Source organism: Mirounga leonina, unplaced genomic scaffold, assembly GCF_011800145.1.
Source record: "Mirounga leonina isolate KUSES-001 unplaced genomic scaffold, KU_Mleo_1.0 Mir_176, whole genome shotgun sequence".
NCBI classification, from domain to species: Eukaryota; Metazoa; Chordata; class Mammalia; order Carnivora; family Phocidae; genus Mirounga; species Mirounga leonina.
The window spans coordinates 43578625-43598652 of NW_023270454.1; the positions used below are offsets into that span (position 1 = coordinate 43578625).

Consider the following 20028-nt stretch of genomic DNA (forward strand, 5'->3'; position numbering starts at 1 on the left):
AGAAAGAAAGAAACAACTTAGAAGAACATGTGTGTGTAGCTTGCAGAGCTTTTAGATATTTATTATCTGGCCTTCTGCTAAGACGTTTGCTGGCCCTGTGAGACTAACGCAGTAGTTTTTCAGGTTCACAAAATTTCTTATGTTCACGTGTGTCTGATGTATTTAAAATATATTTGATGACACCCTTTTTCGTTGCTTCAGGCCATGAATATTGTCACATCCGTACTGCTGCTTTATGCCAAAGAGGAGGAAGCCTTCTGGCTGCTGGTGGCTCTGTGTGAGCGCATGCTTCCTGATTACTACAACACCAGAGTTGTTGGTACGTGGGGGGTACTTAACATTTTAACCCATGTCTCGTTGCAAAGATGTTTCTAGAGCCAGGGTAGTGGCTAGAACAGCATTTCTAGTCACCATTAGCCAGAAGAGTTTCAGACTACTCCACTTTCCCAAAATGGGCATGAGAGGGCTTGAGTTAATATGGACTGTACACAAAGGAGCCCCATGGAGCTTGAGAGAATATACATGTATCACTGTTAGAGAAATTATTGTAGGAAACACTCGATGTAGGTGTCACTCTGCGGCATGTGCGGACGGCACCAAACATGTCGACCGTTGGTCAGATTTGACAAAAAATGTTTTCATGAAGCCCATGGAATCTGTGGACAGCAGAAGTATGCAAAAAAAAAAGAACATACAAAAATTTATCCAAGACTAAGTTTCTGCAGTATTTTTAAGAACTGATTTCATTGCAAGGCAAACAATGGCTATAAGCATTTAAACAAATTATTGGTGTTACTCCTTATCATCCTCTCGAGTGTTAGACATTTCATTTTAGCAGGACAAGCTTTTTGTTGCTAGTACTAAAATGTATGCTTTATGCTTCCCTCTTGTGCTCTTCATTTCTAAACCTTTTCACACTAATTTGATTCACTGGAAAAATTCTGCAGAAATGTCAGTAAGTTGATCATGAGTGTGTATGTACAACTGGAATGCCTTTTGTTTTTTTAGATTTTTTTTTTCCTTTTTTAAATAATCTCTACATTCAGTGTGGGCCTCAAACTTACAACCCCAAGATCAACAGTCTCATGCTTTACCGACTAAGCCAGCCAGGTGCCCCTGGAATACTTTCAAGTTTAAACAACATTAGACAAAACAAAACAAAACAAAAAACCTCATATGTGGGGACCATGCATCCAGAAAAGTAATAAGTTTCCCAAGAAATGGAGTTACTTAGATATATTTCTCATGCCTAACCAAACTGATATATCCTGAAAACTTCCTTCTTCTTCTTCTTTTTTTTTTTTTCAAAGATTTTATTTATTTATTTGACAGAGAGAGAGACAGCGAGAGCAGGAACACAAGCAGGGGGAGTGGGAGAGGGAGAAGCAGGCTTCCCGCCGAGCAGGGAGCCCGATGTGGGGCTCGATCCCAGGACCCTGGGATCATGACCTGAGCCGAAGGCAGATGCTTAACAACTGAGCCACCCAGGCGCTCCTCACGAAAACCTTCTAAACTGACTTTTCCAACAACCCTTATGGTTGTATGTTATTGCTCTTTTTTGGGGTAAGGAAGCAGGACAGGAAAGCTCCAGAAAGAGAAGCACCCAGAACTAATCTGCTGACCGGGTGATATTGACACCTTGGTCTAGTAACATTGTAACTAGTAACATGGTAGCAGCAGAACAGTTAAGAGAAAGGAGCCAAGTTGTCTCAGCAGCAATTGTGAGCTGGGTTATCTTAGCCAAGCCGATTGGTGGGGTTCCTCAGTAAGAAGGTGCGGTGGGTTCACCTGTGGCCTTTTGTGCCCATCCCTGCTGCAGGTGCACTGGTGGACCAGGGTGTCTTCGAGGAACTAGCACGAGACTATGTCCCCCAGCTGTACGACTGCATGCAGGACCTGGGCGTGATTTCTACCATCTCCCTGTCTTGGTTCCTCACGCTGTTTCTCAGCGTGATGCCCTTTGAGAGTGCAGTTGTGGTCGTGGACTGTTTCTTCTATGAAGGAATCAAGGTGATATTCCAGTTGGCCCTGGCTGTGCTGGATGCAAATGTGGACAAACTGTTGAGCTGCAAGGATGACGGGGAGGCCATGACTGTTTTGGGAAGGTAATGGACGAAGCCTCACTTTGTTGTCGTTGTTACTGTTTTTATTTTTATTTTTTTTGTTGTTACTGTTTTTAAAGATTTTTTTATTTATTTGAGAGAGAGAGCGTGCGCAAGCAGGGGGAGGAGCAGAGGGAGAGGGACAAGCCGACTCCATGTGGAGCCTCCGGGCTCGATCTCATGACCCTGAGGTCATGACCTGAGCCAAAATCACGAGTCAGATGCTTAACTGACTGAGCCACTGAGGTGCCCGCTAAGCCTCACTCTGTAAACCACCTCTGGTTTCTTCTCTGAACTTGCCTTCTATCTTCTTGGTTTCATGAGTCTTAATTGGCTTGATGGTAATCATAATGCCCACTTTTGTCCGTGGCTGAGGATTTATTTTCATATGCAGGGTTTGTAGAACACGGGTAGAGAACTGTAATGGGAGAATTCCAAATCAGCCTCCGGTGACTTCTGTTTCATTTCTTGGTCCAGGTATTTAGACAGTGTGACCAATAAAGACAGCACACTGCCTCCCATCCCTCACCTCCACTCCCTGCTCAGTGATGACGTGGAGCCCTACCCTGAGGTAGACATCTTCAGACTCATCAGAACGTCTTATGAGGTGGGTCTCATTTCCTGCCTGAGTGTTGCAGTGCTCTGAGTGTGCTGGGAGGCACTCTGCCGGATGTGTGGCACCCACTTCCATTGCTCACTATGGGTATACCCGCTTCCTTGCACCTTCGGAGAACTAATTGCCAAAGCAAACAGCTGCCTTCCAGCTGACAGTCTTGAGCTCTAGAGATGGGGACTGCCGGGGGCCAAGGACTCCCGCTGGGTCTCAGGCCATGAAGCAAATGGCATGCATGACAAGCTCTGACCCTCTCATCCTTTGCCATGCTCACCCTGAAGCCGGATCAAGGAGCAGCTCAGAGTCTACTCTGGGCGTCTTGAGGAGGGGCTGTCGAGAGCAGGCATGGGGAGGTTGACCTGTACGCCTCAATTCACTTCCAGTTCTCGTGCCAAGTACTTAGGTCTTCTCTGAAGAAAACAAGCCAAGTCTCTTCAGTCCATGACACGTGGAATAGTCTGTACCATCCTAGAGAAGAACCAGAGTCCTCGTATTCCTCTAAAATTGCTTGGCCTAGGTGGGGGAGGATGCCTTCTGGTTCTAGTGCTGACCTTGGATCTAGTGCTGAATCTCAGAGTAGAACTGAGGGAGCTTCTAGGGGCAAAGGAGCCTGTATTATGTGCTCAGTGGCCTTTGATGGTCTGTGGAGCCCCGGGGACTCAAGTGTCCATCATACCTAATGGTTTCTTCATTTCCTGATCCTTGGCTCTGAAACCTTTTATAGAAATGATCAGTAAGAAAGAACGTGAATATTCTGCTAAGCACACTACACCCTCACGGATGTTTTGGAGTTGTAGGACTATGGTTGTCAGCATTCCAACTAGGAGCAGCCTGGATTAAGGGAGAAATAGTGAGGGACAAGCTGAGGTCAGAAAAAGCCCCTCTTTAAGAGAATAAAAAAATTGGTGCTTTAAAAAATATTGGTATAGATCCAGAAACCTTTTCAGAAATGTGTGTCCTTTCACTCATAAAGGGGGCAACACTGATCATTTATTATTTTTAAAACTTTTCATTGACGATATGTATTGAAAACAAAACATTTTTTGTATCTTTTAGAATCATCAAAGTATGTTTATTTTTAAAAATGTAGAAACTAGAAAAATATGAGGGAAAAATAAACTATATTCTATAAACTATATTTACCATATTTTCCCTCAAGTATGTTTTTGTATTTGCAAAGTACACTTAAAAAATAAGTCTCTAGTAAAAAGTGCTTTGTAACATCCTATTTTTCACTTAAAATATACCATGTGCACTCTAATATATTAAATATTGTTTAAAGCCATAATTTTTTCTTTTTTTAAAATATAAATTCAATTAAATATAGTGTATTTTTAGTTTCAGAGGTAAAGTTCAGTGATTCATTAGTTGTATATAACACCCAGTGTTCATTACATCACGTGCCATCCTTAATGTCCATGAGCCTATTACCCCCCCACCCGCACCCCTCCAGCAACCCTCAGTTTGTGTCCTGTGATTAAGAGTCTCTTATGGCTTGTCTCCCTCTCTGATTTTGTCTTGTTTATTTTTGCCTCTCTTCCCCTATGATCCTCTGTTTTGTTTTTTAAATTCCACATATGAGTGAGATCATATGATAATTGTTTTTCTCTGATTGACTTACTTCGCTTAGAATAATACCTTCTAGTTCCGTCCGCGTCATTGTAAATGACAAGATTTCTTTCTTTATGGCTGAGTAGTATTCCATTATATGTATGTTCGTGTGTGTGTGTGTGTGTGTGTGTGTAAACACACACAACACATCTTCTTTATCCATTCATCTATTGATGGACATCTGGGCTTTTTCCATAGTTTGAAAGCCATAATTTTAATAGATTCTTAATATTCTGCTTTAATGAAGTACCAAAATTTATTTAACTGGTCACTTTTGTTGTAAATTTATTTTGATTACTTCTAAATTTTCAGTATTATATGTCAAACTTACATGGTATGATTATATATATGTTATATATATGATATATATTCTATATTCTGTGATAAACTTGTATACAATTATCACATCTCTGATTATTTTCTTAGAGTCCAGTCTAAGGAATAGATCTATAGCAATAGATCAGAAAGTGTGCATTATTTCCAAGCTCCTAGCACACAGTGTCCAATTTCCATGAAGATTGTCCCAATTTATATTTCCACCAGTGGAGATGAAGGATGGCTATTTCACTTCAGTCTCTCCAAAACTGGTTATTATCATAATGCAATAAAGAAACATCATTGCCTCAGGACTTTTGGATAACACTCTGTTGGAAATTTTGGATGATTATTTTTCCAAAAAAAAGAGCCCATGTGATTAAATGCAATAGTTATTATTATAGTGGTGGGTTGTTTTTCTGAAGGCATCCCCTGAAACGTTTATTGTTAAGAGAATTCTGGAACAAAGTCATAAAGCTTAGTATGTGGAAACTCAGCTTTATTCTTGACAGCAGATAAGCTAACAACATGCTGAGGTCAGCACGTGAGCCTCTGTAATGGGAAAGAGAAGAGAATGGAGGCAAGACCGAGGGCTGGTTTCCGCTTACCTCCTGTCCGGCTGATCCCTGATGGTGGCCCTTTGGCTGTCAGACATCTTGTCGCAGGATACAGCCGCAGTTTCCTTCCTCTGCCTGGATAGTTCAAACCATGCATCTTTCGATGCATAATGACTGGTTTTTTTGTTTTCTCTACTTCGTGTCCCCGTGCTGCTCCTAGCTTTCCCGTGGCTCCCCAGTGCCTTCCAGTTCAACCTAAAGAGACCACCACAAACCCTTTTTTCCCTCCTGACCATTGGACTGGTGGTTCTCCGTCTCCCCTGTGCATTAAGATCACTTACAATTTTTTTCAAAGTCAACCTTTTAAAAAATGTGAATTCCCAGGTTCCATTCCAGACCAATTAAATCTGTGTCTTTGGCATGAGGCCTAAGAAACAAGTGTTTTTTAAAGGTTCCCCAGTTGGTCCTGGAGCCTGGTGAGGGTTGAGAATCCCTGCCCTAGATGCAGAATGGGGCCAGTAGTCGCAGAAGTTGGTTATAACCTGGTTTGAACTAAGGCATGGCACCAGTCTTCTGAGGCGTGCAGCACATTTATTTCTGTGCTTCAGGATACTTAGCTAGGAAGACAGGAAAGTAGGAGAAACACAGAAAGTACATTCAGCTCTGAGGTCTCATTCAGGACTCCCCCGGTGGCTGGAGGTTGGTTAGATATTGATCAAATTTCTCCTGATGAGATGATAACTTTATTCATAAATGCCTCATGGAGAAATTCTTGCTCATTTCAAGTTCTCCCAAGACCCTACTGGAAGGAATTATACAGACAGTTTGAAAGACAGTGTTGTTCTTTGTGCGCCCTGTGTGTGAGGCTCTGCAGTTTTGCAGAGTTATTCAGAGGTGCAAGACAAAGCCCCAGCCTTCAGGTTTGGTCCACAGACCAAGATGACCCTCAAGGCACAGGGACACATGAATAACCTTACAGCAGGCACATGACCACCACGGAGTCTCTTCAAGTTCAAGACAACCCAACCCGGTGGGTTGAATCTGAGAAAAGCAGGGGAAGGATGTGGCTAATAAAACTCAGGGAGGAGTTTGTGCAGGACAGGCCATTATGAAAGTTCCAAATAACGTGTCGAGCTTATTAATGATGACCACAAAAGTTACGGCTCACTGAGAGCCTACCTTGTGTGCGCAGGGTGCGGGGTGCTTCACAGATAAGCCCCAGCAGGTAAATATTAACCCATTTTTAAGGTGACAATGGAAGCTGAGAGACGTTGAGCTAGTTTTTCCAGGCCACACAGCTAGAAAGTAGCTCTCTAGCATTAAAGCTAGAGCCAGTGGGATTTGTCTGGATAGAACGGAGATGGAATTGTAAGTGTACGTATGGACGTGAGGTCAGTCGGTCCAGGAGAAGCTGGCTAGTGGGGAGTCTTGAAACCACTGATAGATTTGCAAGGCACCCAACAGCCCTTTGGAAGCGGAGGGGAGTTCTTCTTCAAGTACATTACTTCTGCTCCCCGTGCAATATATTGGAGTGGGGAGAGCTGAAGGAATAGACTAGCAAAGAAGATACTACAGTTGTATCAGTGGGGAAAGACCCGGGAGATACAAGAAACACTGTTTGTCTATCCATTTATTGAAGAAAATCTTTATTTAAGATGTTATAAGTGCCTATCTTATGCCAGGCATCATGCTGGGCCTGGGGATACGTTATCAACACCTGGGTGTGAGTATTTTTCTTTCTCGTCCTTTAATGTATAGAGGTTTTCCAGCACAGTAGAAATCCAAAGGGTAACCTGATGCATTTCCATAACCTATCACACAGTCCAACAGTTCCCAACATTTTTCTGACCTCTTTCATCTAAGTCACTTTTTTTTTTCTGGAGTATTTTCAAGCATACTCTAGACAGCATATTATTTTACTTGTAAACCCTTCATTTTGTACCTCTAACAGGAAGACATTTGGAGTTTGACATTTTTTGCTAATGCATAGCTTTGATTTCCAAGTTTAATTCTTAAAAGGCTATTCATCCCTCAAAAAAGAAATGTAGACCTCTAAATTAGTTATCACCAGTTGTTTGTGGAACCTTAGTTATAACATTAGTACATTTTGCCTGATCTTTAGATACGTGCTTTTTTCCTCCTCCTTTTGCCAACATTACTAGGATAATAACAGCTACCATATAATAGTTGCTTTCCCTGTGTAGCACATAAACTTCTTACCCAACCAAAAGAGGTAGGAATAATTTTCCCTATTTTGCTGGTAAGGAAGCTGAGGGTCATCAGTGTTCATGAAATTTCTGTGGAATGTGAGACTTGCATCCATATCTGACTATGAAACTGTACCCTCTCCATAATACCCAGCTGTCAAAAGCATGTCTCCTTTATAGAGGCCAAACTTTGCGTTGTGGGTTTTTTGGGTTTTTGTTTTGTTTTGTTTTGTTTTGTTTTTTTAGAGAGGGAGAAGGGGGTGTGGGGTAGAGGGAGAAGAAGAGAGAGAATCTTAAGCAGGCTCCATAGCCAGCGCAGAGCCCAGTACGGGGCTCGATCTCACAACCCTGAGATCGTGACCTGAACCAAAACCAAGAGTCAGACACTTGACTAACTGAGCCACCCAGGCGCCCCAATGGTGTATTTTTTAAAGAAGATGCTCCAGAGCAGGTGGCAAGTTCACGTGACTGTGCATGCAAGGCAGACACCAAGTGGGCAGGGGGTGAAGGCATGGGGAAGGGTGGCCTCGGGGTCCTGGGTGGTAATGGCCTGTGTGGTGGTGGGGCAGTCTCTTTGCCCACTGGAGATAAGGAGCATCTGTTGCCAGCACCTCTGATTTTTCAAGAGAACTTGGAGGTCTTGATTTTATTTGAATTGTCCTAATTTTCAAACTACACTCTATGCCAAACGATACATGCCATGGTCTTTGTAGCCTACTGGCTGCTTCTTTATAATTACCACAACTTTTAAAATAAAATCAAGGTAAATATATATCGATACAGGGCATTGTGCTTTGGCTTTTCCGTGTCCTATCAGAATCAATGTCAACAGACTGAGAGTCGGGTTGTGTTTTTATGCCCCTGTTACAGATGGTAGAACTCAGAGAGGTTAAGTAGCTTGTCCAAGGCTTCCCGGTATGTTGGAGCTGAGATTCAGGTCCCAGGTCTGTTCGTCTCTACTGCTACTCGTTATTTCTTACGTTTTAACTAGCATGTTCAAGCTCCCTCATAATTAATCAGTTCATACGGGCTATTTTACATTGAAGCTGACTGAAGTGTTTTTTTGTCAACCTTCTCGTGTGACAGAGGCTTTTCTAGCCCTTTCTGCTAGGCAAAAACCTCGAAAGAGTTAGTACCTTGAGGAGCACAAATCTGATTACAAAACAAGGGCCTGCTTTCTGACAAGGAGTTACGAAGATGTTGCATGGATATGAGTACTGTCATGAGTTGAGAGTTCTTTAAAGATCAGAGGACTCTTGGGCACCTGGGTGGCTCAGTTGGTTAAGCGACTGCCTTCGGCTCAGGTCATGATCCTGGAGTCCCGGGATCGAGTCCCGCATCGGGCTCCCTGCTCGGCAGGGAGTCTGCTTCTCCCTCTGACCCTCCTCCCCTCTCATGCGCTCTGTCTCTCATTCTCTCTCTCTCAAATAAATAAATAAAATCTTAAAAAAAAAAAGATCAGAGGGCTCTGGAGAGGCAACCCAGTCAGCAAACATGCGACTCCAACAAGCAGAGTCTTCACACTGACTTCATATCCTGATTCCTTCTTCTTCCTCCTCATCGTTCTCTTTCCTCCACCTGAATACCACCACTCCACCCAACACATAAGTGTATGGGACAGACAGATGCTGCCACCGCAGACGAAGGCAGGGGGCAGTTTGTGGGAAGTACTCCTTCAGCTGTTTGAGGATCTATCACCCATCCCTTGGTCCCAGCCTCCCACAACTTCATGCTGTTTTTTCTAGGTCCAGAAGCTCACAACCCATCTGTTCCTCCTCTCACCCTCAGCCACTCTTCCAAAGCAGAGAGCCTCACTCACCTCGACACTTGGAGATTTTGGACCAAAGAAAGGACCCTTGTGTGTGAATGGTGTTCAGTCCTCTGGCCAACAGCGAACCCCATTCTGTATCCCAGGAAAATAAGTACCCCACAAATTAAGAAACATTTAAGAGGCACTTTTGAGCATAGTTTCAATGAAATAGTCTTACATAAAAACAGAAGCTGTAGAGTTTGGATTTGAGAAATGATGCCACCTTTTTATTTCAATAGATGTCCCTGTGGCAGGCAGGTTTGTTCAGATCATTCCAGGGACTTATGGCCTAAACTGAGTTTTGTGTTTGTTTGTTTGTTTTGTTTTTTTAAGCTGCAGCATTTGAATATTTCTAGTCCTCTCTGGAGGATTAGAAAGGAGGAGCCTATTGAACTTGGTGGAGACTGGCCCTTGTGATCTCTTTCTCAAATCTGTATCTGTTCTCCATCATCCCTGTCTTCCCAGCAATGGAAGGGGAAGCTTGGAGGGATGCAGGAAATCACAGGGAGGCTGCCCAGCATGGCGAAGGGCAGCTCTTGTCCACTCAGGAACAATGGTGGGGGCGGGAGAGGCCAGGGAACGTGAACTGGAGACTTGAGACGAACTGGTCCCCACATCATTCCTTTATCGGAGCCTCCTGCTCCTTGTCCCAAATCCGTACGGCGAGAATGGGAATATCTGGACCACAGGAGGGGTGAAGTGGTACGAAGTGAAGGGCTGAATGCCTAGTTGTTAGCGGGTGTAGGCACAACCCCAGGGGAGAGGGGCAGAGCAGCAAGACGAGGAGGCTCTGCCTACATTGAAAATGCCTTGCAGCTCATAAGGACATTAGAAAGTAGATTGGAAAATTAGAAACAGGCTATAGAAACATTCAGATAAAAATTGAGTAGGAGAAGAAATGTAAATGAGGTGGATTATTTTGTTTATTATTTAAGGAAGAGTAGATTTTAGAAAAATAAAATACTTTTAGGCTCCTTCACCCCCGTCACTAAATTCTATTTGTTAGAAAAAGAACTGTTACATTAGTGAATTATTTCTTTTCATGGAACTGAAATGTGTAGTGCCTGGGAGAGAGTATGACACCTGGACCCTCATTTCAGGTAATGGGAAATGTTGGCTCCAGGATGTACTGAACCACCTTTTGTTTGCCCCATTTTTAGCATTTCATTCTTTTCTTTCAGAGCCCCTGCAAAAGGTGGGAGAGAAAGGGGGAGAAGGGGAGAGAGAGAGGGACCCAGTCATTCTCATTGCTCATTTTCCTTTAGACATTCTCCGAAAATAGCCAGTCAGGAACTTGGAGTCCACGGTTTCCTTTTAGGTTGGGACTGTTTGCATCAGGTGGAAGAGCCATTGTATTTCCATTGTGTTCTGTCTGTGGCCAGTCCCAGAGAGAGGGTCCGGCCTAGCAAACAGCAGGAACCGTTTCTAGTTGAGGAACAACTAGATCTAGTTAATTAAATATAAATATACAGGGCTCTTTGAAGGTCAGACTTGGGGGAGAAATAATTCTTCCTTTAGCAGTCTGCAAAGATTATCAAGCCAATGTTTAATATGAGTCACTATTATTGGTAGTTTATTTTTTAAATTTATTTTTTATTTTATTTTTAAAGATTTTATTTATTTGCGAGGGAGTGAGAGCATGAGCAAGGGGAGCAGCAGAGGGAGAGGGAGAAGCAGGCTTCCCGCTGAGCAGGGAGCCCAATGTGGGACTCGATCCCAGGACCCTGGGATCACGACCTGAGCCGACGCTTAACCGACTGAGCCACCCAGGCGCCCCTATTATTGGTGCTTTATATTAATATATCTATCTCTAACAGCAGTTGTACAAGGACAGTTTTGGGGGGTCTCATTTTACAGAGAAATAAACTGAGGTTCAAAGGACACGACTAAATTGTGTAGAGTCACAACAGCTAATTAGTCAAAGAATGTGAATTTCAATCAAATTTTGTGTAGTTCCAAAAGTCTATGTTCTGATCTACATAGAGACAGGGAAGAACTTATTGTCGGATAGAATAGTAGGTGGTGGAGTTACGGAGCTGGTATCTGGGCCTCAGACTTGCAGCTCAGCCCTTGTGGAACTCTGGGTCACTTATTTAACCTCTGTGAACCTTGGTTTTCCCATTTGTAAAGTGGAAGTAACATTACCACCTCACAAGGTTACTGTAAGGAGCCCACGACATGGCCTATAATGGCTCTGCCAATTATCAGTGCGAAAAAATTTAGTTTCCTTCTGTCTCATAACTGTTTTCTCGTTGTTAATCAAAGGCGTACTATGGCCCCGTTTGAAGTAAACCCAGTTCTCTGTTGTTAGTATGTACTTTGCAGTGAATACTTTACCAGCTCTGTGGACTTGGGCAAGTCAACAGTTTTTGTTAAACTTCTGATTGCTTGTCTCTGAAATGGGGAGAAGGAAAGCGCTTTCTTCCCGGTATTATCATTGGGATTCAACGTATTCAGCAAATATTTGTTGAACACTTACTAAATCAGCACTGTCCTCCACTCCGGTGGACACAGCCTCTGTGCTCATTTAGTAAGCGGGGCTGGGCTGGAGGTAGGAGGGGGGCGGGGCGGATATCTGTAAGAAGTAAAAACCAAGTATAAGGTAAAATGATAAATTCAAGAAGAAGCACGGCAGGTAAAAGGTGGATGTGCCGTTTCTCTGCAGGTCTGTTTTTCTGGTGAAGTGACATTTAGCCAGGACACAAATGACATGGGGAAGCAAGCCCGTGTGTTTTTGTTGTTGTTGTTGTTGTTGTTGTTTTTTAAATGATTTTATTTATTTATTTGACAGAGAGAGACACAGCGAGAGAGGGAACACAAGCAAGGGGGAGTGGGAGAGGGAGAAGCAGGCTTCCCGCTGAGCAGGGAGCCCGATGCGGGGCTCGATCCCAGGACCCTGGGATCATGACCTGAGCCGAAGGCAGACGCTTAACCGACTGAGCCACCCAGGCGCCCCTTGTTGTTGTTTTTTAAAGATTTTATTTATTTATTTGACAGAGACATAGCGAGAGAGGGAACACAAGCAGGGGGAGTGGGAGAGGGAGAAGCAGGCTTCCCGCGGAGCAGGGAGCCCGATGCGGGGCTCGAACCCAGGACCCTGGGATCATGACCTGAGTGGAAGGCAGAGGCTTAACGCCTGAGCCACCCAGGCGCCCCCAGCCCATGTGTTTTAGCAAAAAGCACATGCCAGGCCGAGGGGGCAGGCAGCGCCCAGGCCCTGTCTGCCAAGGGGGCCTGCATGACACGTTTGAGGAGCAGCAAAAGGCCACTGTGACTGGAGGGGAGTGAGCAAAGGGGTGGTGGCAGGTGAGCAGAGAGGTAGCTGCTGGAGCGGGGAGAGCGTGTAGGACTGCTAGGCCTTAGTGAAGACTCAGAGTTCGGCCCGCTGTAAAGTGCCTGGAGTTTTCAGCAAAGTAGGGTCATCGGCCACAGGTTTTAGACAGAACATTCTTGCTTGTGGGAGAAAAATAAAGGTGCAATGCTTCGAGGAAGCAGGATCAGTTTAGAGGCTATTGTAAGAGAGAGTAGTGGTTTCGACGAGGGTGGGGACAGGAGAGGGTGAGCAGTGACTGGGAATCCCTAGGGAGTAGGTTTTGATAGAGGGAAGAGGTCTAAAGACGAAACCCTGGAGCTCCCCAGGGTTTAGAGATGGGAAAGATGTGCAGAGGAGACAGAAAAGAAGTAGCCAGTGAGGAATGAGGAGAACCCGGAGGATGGGATTAAATGGAGTTAAAACAAAACACATAAACTTACGCCAGGCACCGTAATAAGCAGTTTATAAGTGTTAGATCTTGTATTGCTTGGAATGCAGACCAGGCGGTTGTAACAACAGACTCCAAAACAGAGTTAAACAAGATAAAATTTGTTTGTCCTTCACGTTCAGTCCGCGTAGGTGGCTCAGGGCTGGTGTGGAGCCCAGAGGCATTAGGGACCCAGGGTTTTTCTTATCTACTCTTTTTTTTTTTTTAAGATTTTTTATTTATTTGCGAGAGAGAGAATGAGAGACAGAAAGCATGAGAGGGAGGAGGGTCAGAGGGAGAAGCAGACTCCCTGCCGAGCAGGGAGCCCTATGCAGGACTTGATCCCGGGACTCCAAGATCATGACCTGAGCCGAAGGCAGTCACTTAACCAACTGAGCCACCCAGGCGCCCTTTCTTATCTACTCTTAAGAAATGTCATATCCCCACAGGAAGGAGATAGGGTGGGTGTGCTCTGCTCCTTTAATAAGCCCTTGTTCATGAAATCTCCACTCACATCCTATTAGCCAGAATCTAGTCACCTGGCCACAACAAGCCACAGGGGAAGCTTGGAAATGTCTTGCTGAGCATCTGGGTACTCGCTGAAATTTTGAATTATATACATGAAGGGAGAACAGATTGGGAAGACAACTGCCAGTCTGTGTGACAACCATTAAGTACGTCTCACAGTTGACTTGGCTAGATAATGCTAGTCCTCATTTCAAAATTTCAAAAACTCAGTGTTCTCTCTCTATACCAATAAATTTTTTTTTTTTTAAAGATTTTATTTATTTGACAGAGAGAGACACAGCGAAAGAGGGAACACAAGCAGGGGGAGTAGAAGAGGGAGAAGCAGGCTTCCCGCAGAGCAGGGAGCCCGATGTGGGGCTCGATCCCAGGACCCCGGGACCATGACCCGAGCCGAAGGCAGACGCTTAACGACTGAGCCACCCAGGCGCCCCTATACCAATAAATTCTTAAACTCAACAGTAATTTCTCAACTCCCTGATTATCACTCACTTTTCAGATTGATCCATCGCATTCTGTCCTAAAATGTTACACCATAACTTCAAAGCCACTCTTTTACTGAGAAATAATTATAGATTCAAAGGGAGGCAACAAAGAATTGTACAAAGAAGTCACGTGCACTTCTCCTTCAATTCCCCCCACCACCCAGTGCTGACATCCCAAACAAGCTTATTCAGATTTCACCAGTTCCGTATGCATTCTCTGTGTGTCTATGCAGTTTTGTCACATGCATAGCCTTGCATAACTCCCACCCCAGTAGAGATCCTCAAGTGTACCATCACAAGACTCTCCCATACTACCCTTTATAGCCACACCCACCCTTCCCTCACCCTGTTGCTAACCCTGGCAAACATTAATCTATTCTCCCTCTCTATAATAATGTTATCATGAGTATTACATAAACAAAATATGCAGTATGCATTCTTTTGAGATTTGTCTTTTTTCCTTCATCACAATTTCTATGAAAAATAAATCCTAGTCATTTTGTATAAAACAGTTTTGATGGGTTTTTTTACCCTATTTCTTGAGTAGGATTCTGTAGTACGGATGTACAAAGACAATGTTTAGACCCCCTATTTAACATACTCCTGTAACTGTTACCCAGATCAATATGAGCACCCTAGAAATTCCCTTTGTGTCCCCTTCCTGTCACTGTCCATCCATCCAAAGTTAGTAATTCTCCTTTTTTTTTTTTAAAAGATTTTATTCATTTATTTGACAGAGAGAGCGAGAGAGACAAGCAGGGGAAACAGGAGAGGGAGAGGGAGAAGCAGGCTGCCCACCAAGCAGGGAGCCCGATGCGGGGCTCAATCCCAGGACCCTGGGATCACGACCTGAGCCGAAGGCAGATGCTTAGCCATCCGAGCTACCCAGGCGCTCCTCTCCTGACTTTTAAAACCATAGGTTGTGTTTGCTTTTGAACTCCATTCATAAATGTATAATTCCATTCATATGGAATGAGCTCTTTTGGTTCTGGTTTATTTTGCTTAGCATTATGATTGTGAGATTTATCCAAATTGTTCATTTTCATTGCTGCGTAGTAATCTATTGTGTGATAATATCACAAATTATTTATCCACTCTACTGTTAACAAGCATCTGAGTGGTTACTTGCTTTTGGCTAATAGTGGCACTATGAATATTCTAGCATATGACTTTGGGTAAAAACATATACATTTTGGGGAAGGTACTTAGGAATTTATGTGTCATAAGTATATGTATCTATTCAGATTTAGTAGATACTGCAGACAGATTTCCCAAATGGTTGTACCAATTGATACACTCTGAGCAGCAACATATGAGGGTTTGGTTGTACCATAACCTTGCCAACACTTGATATTATCTGTCAGTTTTTTCTTTATCCTTTCAATGTGTTGATCCATGACAGCCATTGCTTCCATAGTTCAAGCTTCATGCTTTAAGCAGAACTTCTTTGTTTTTCTTTTGCACCACTAGGAGATCTAAAACTTTGTATATTCTTTCTTTGGCTTTTGAAATTTCATTCAACAAACATTCAGGTAATAGGAGGCATTTTGGAATTTGGAAAGGTAGCTAACCCACAGTGTCTGCCATCCAAAGACAGTGCAGGTTTCTGAACCAGGACAAATGCTATAGAGCTGGAGAACAGGAACAGAGAGCCTCACACAGATGTTTCTTCTGACCTCCCAGGCTAATAGTAAGCCTCAGATACTTCCTTTCTTCTTGTCAAGAAAATTCTTCCTTTGAAGCATTTTTTCTTACACAAATGGCCCTTAGAGCCTTATTTAACCTTTTCTTCCCTATAAACTGTTGTTGATTTGAGCAACACTCATTTGACTTTGACATTTAGTTCAGTGGTTAAGAAGCATGAGAATCTCCTGTTACTTACTTATGGTTGCTAAATTGTTTTTAAAATAAATGAAGGCATAGTCTAGGATGTCTGTCATTTCACAAGAAATTTCTTCTATGTATCCGGGTTGTGTCTCCATAAATCTTGCAGACATGATACTATGTACTTTAACAGATTTCTCAGAAATACCACTATTGCTCCTTTCTAGAAATTTGGAACCATCCGGGCAGATTTGATTGAGCAGATGAGATTCAAACAGAGACTGAAGGTGATCCAGACACTGGAGGATACTACGAAACGGAACGTGGTAAGTCCTGTAAAAAATAGCAAGTGGCCTTCTCTCTCCATAAATTCCTGCTGGACAGACTGAGATGATTTAAAAGAAGAAAATCAGGAACTTTCCCAATATAATATCTTTGACATTGTGAAATTCATTCTGTCTACCTTCTTATAGGTCCGAACAATTGTGACAGAAACTTCCTTTACCATTGATGAGCTAGAAGAACTTTATGCTCTTTTCAAGGTGAGTTTCAAAGTAAATCCATATACATTCAGGGGAATAAAAGAGTTCACTTTAATGATTCAGTTAGTTCTAGGTTTTTCCATTAAATTATTAAGGGACAGCATGAGGATCAACATGCATAAATATGTAGAGCTGAGAGTATGAAAATGGAATGCTTAATATGAAAAATAAGCATATTCTTATAACTTATTTAAGCCGATGTTTTAGCTTTGTTCCACTCCGTATTATATTTTAGCTGTTTCCTTGGACTTGACAAAGAAGGGTATTACTTTATAATACTCATTGGAATGATGGCAATTGAGTTTAAGTGCTGCCTGAAATTACTGTAAATTGTGATTTTTATATTAAGCTGTATTAAAGCACCCTTAGAGCTTTCCTATATTAAGCTATGTTAGAGCACACTGAAAAAGAAGTATGTAGCTAGAGTAAGCATAAAGCTGTTCAGCTGTCTAAGGAAAAGCCTGATTGGTTAAATTTCTGTGGTTTTCATTCCATAATTCAGCCCATACCTATCTTAGTCCTGAATGACAAAACATTTTGTTAGTAAATAAAGCAAAGTAGAATTTTTTTCTTCTAGAAAAAAATACTTTTAACTGTCATTATCAACCTCATGGGCAAAGATGCAGCAATGAGCAGGAGAAAACTTTTAAAAGACGTCTTTTAGGGCGCCTGGGTGGCTCAGATGGTTAGGCGTCTGCCTTCGGCTCAGGTCCCAGGGTCCCGGGATGGAGTCCCGCGTCGGGCTCCCCGCTCTGCGGGGAGCCTGCTTCTCCCTCTGCCTCTCTCTCTCTCTCTGTCTGTCATGAATAAATAAATAAAATCTTTAAAAAAAAAATAAAATAAATAAAAGACGTCTTTTATGCTGATACCAATTTTATCCTGATTTCTAATTGGGTGGCTTCTTGTTTGTAGTGCCTTTTACTGCCAGAGCCAAACATGACTATTTGGAGGACTGCAGAGATAGCAGGAAGCATGAAAGAAAAAGATCTGGGTTGAATACTAATAGATCTTAGAATCAGAGGATGTGATAGCTGGGAATGTTTTTGCTAATATTCCTACTTGCTTGTTAGCTGCTTACTGAAGAGCACCACTACTTTATTTTATTTTGTTTTTTTTAAGATTTTATGTATTTATTTGTCAGAGAAGGAGAGAGAGAGAGCACAAGCAGGGGGAGGGACAGAGGGAGAAGCAGGCTCCCTGCTGAGCAAGGAGCCCGATGTGGGACTCAATCCCAGGACCCTGGGATCATGACCCGAGCCGAAGGCAAACGCTTAACCGACTGAGCCACCCAGGCGCCCCACCACTATTTTATTTCTTCTTGTTTCACTGGTGCCTACTCTAGTGTCTCTGCCTGGCAGGTGCTCTGAATGTGTATGTTGAATACATAGGTAAATTAGTGATCAGTTCTTCATCTAGTATAATCTCTGCATGTTTCTGATGCAGGTGCAGAGAGGTTGAGGTTTCACAGCTGGTTAGTGATGCCCTTCGTGCAGCCTGGCAGTGCGACCAGCAGGGTGGACACCACCCTCTCCCCCACCAGCCTCCACTTGGCACTTGGTGGTGAAGTCTTTATAGTGTGCCAGCCCATTCATATTTTATCCATACACCATAACTAACTGCTCAGTGTAAGCTGGTTATCCATAAGAAAGGGTCCCTCTTGGTTCCATAAAGGAAAAATACAATGATCCAACTTGGATCAAAACAAAAAGATACAATGATCCAATTAAGATCAGATTTTTAAAGGGATGCTGAGGACCAGAAGAAATGTGCTTCACGGGGTGGTGTGGGGGTTAGAGCTGGGCTTTGGGTAAGTGAACAGAAGTGGGAATAGCAGCCGGAGGCAGCAAGACCATGAACAGTTAACAGGAAGGGCATTGACATTAGAAAGAGGAGGCCGCCTTTGAGGGATGCCCAGGAAAGGAGGGCCAGGCTGGTTGTGCAGAAGTCCCAGATGCAGAGATTGCTGAAGCCATGGCTTCTTAGCTGGGCACCCCTGCGCTCTCTGGTCAGCGCACCTTCAGGTACCAGGTGTGTCCTGTGGACCCTGAGAATATGCCTGAAGAAAGCACGCTGTTCTTAGACTTGAAAGCCCTGCCTAAGGCTGTGTTGACAAACCAGAGTTCCCCAAATCTACAGAGCACCCCAAGAAAGAATCTGAGACTCGGTGTCAGGGTTGGGAAGGAGACTCAAGAGATAACTGTGGGGGGTGCCTGGGTGGCTCAGTCGTTAAGCGTCTGCCTTTGGCTCAGGTCATGATCCCAGGGTCCTGGGTTCGAGCTCCGCATCAGACTCCCTGCTCCGCAGGAAGCCTGCTTCTCCCTCTCCCACTCCCCCTGCTTGTGTTCCTTCTCTCGCTGTGTGTCTCTCTCTGTCAAATAAATAAATAAAATCTTTAAAAAAATAAAGAAGAGAGAACTGTGGAACCCAAGATAAAAACTTCAGTTATGGACTCTCTTTTGATTCTTCTGAACACTTTTAATTGGTTTTAAATCACTTGAACAAACATTTATTGAGGCATCAGTATGTGCCAGACACTCTGCCAGACTCTTTAGTCCTTTAAAAAGCCAATTTCCAGGGGTTTTTCTGCAGATAAAAAGAAAGATGCAGTCCTTTCCCAAAGAGCTCATAAACTTGTCAAACCACTAAGCCTAGACAGGACACTAATGTAACATTGTGTGTCAACTATACTCAAGTTAAAAAAATAATAATAAAAATAAAAAGTTAAACTTGGAGGAAAAACGTGGAAAGGCTGCCACCTTGAGGCACGTTTGATGGAAGATGTAGTTCAAGGCCCCTTTACCCTAGTTTCTCTTGAACTCTCTAAATGAGTCTTTTGATCCGTTTTGGATGTCGGGGTCCTTGGTCCCCACATGATGGAGTATGGGAGCTTATCAAGGAACAGGCTCGTATTTTCCTGATGGTTGGGAGCACCATGAAAGTACCTGGACCCACATTCAAGCCTGGTTCCAGAGTAACTTGAAAGCTTTAGCTAGGAGGAAATGCTCTGGGCAACCTTTATCCATAGCTCAGGTAAAGAGGACCCCTCCCAGGGGGTCACCAACACCGTCCCACCCACAGAGGGCTGCTGGGCATCCCTTCCCGCTCCATAGTTGCGGCCTCTCTGATCTCAGCCTCGCCTGCCTCCCTCTGACAGCCTGCACTCCGACCTCACCCCTGCAGCCAGGAATGCAGTACCAAAGCCCTGATGAACTCTGACCCGCTTCCTTCATTTTCCGGAGGCTGCAGTGCAGAAACCTGGCTTTGGCTCTGCTCCCCACCTCTCCTTCTTCTTCTCTTGCCTATCCCACTCCTCTCTCTTTTAGTTTATTAGCTGTGATTCCCAGTAAACAATTGTGATAGAGACATTTGGGCTTTGCTCCTTTCTAAGTGAGAGCAAAACTGAAGTACCACACACACGACGGATTCCCCCCTCACACAACTCCTGGGCAAGGGGGAAAGATCTGTTTCGCAAGTGCTTTTTAAAAAAAAAAAAGAGAAAGAAAGTGCTTTTTTTCTGTTGCGGTATTTATACGTTACTGTCGTGAAATACTCAGACAGTACAATAGGGAATAAAGTAAAAATAAAGTCCTGCTTTTCATGCCTCTCCCATTGCTCCCATCTACGCATCCAGAGCTAACTGTAAATGTCGGGGGAGGGGTGTCCTTCTGGGCTTTTCTATTACTGGTTTTATCCTTGT

General features: G+C 43.6%; 1 protein-coding gene across 1 annotated transcript in view; it reads left to right on the top strand.

The window, feature by feature from the left end:
• Positions 1-20028, top strand: part of TBC1D9 (TBC1 domain family member 9) — a 119305-nt gene that overhangs the window by 85260 nt on the left and 14017 nt on the right. Inside the window, exons 11-15 of the mRNA XM_035023021.1 lie at positions 202-319; positions 1820-2105; positions 2580-2709; positions 16017-16115; positions 16263-16331. Of these exons, the coding sequence (XP_034878912.1) occupies positions 202-319; positions 1820-2105; positions 2580-2709; positions 16017-16115; positions 16263-16331 (702 nt within the window). The remainder of the gene's footprint in view (positions 1-201; positions 320-1819; positions 2106-2579; positions 2710-16016; positions 16116-16262; positions 16332-20028) is intronic.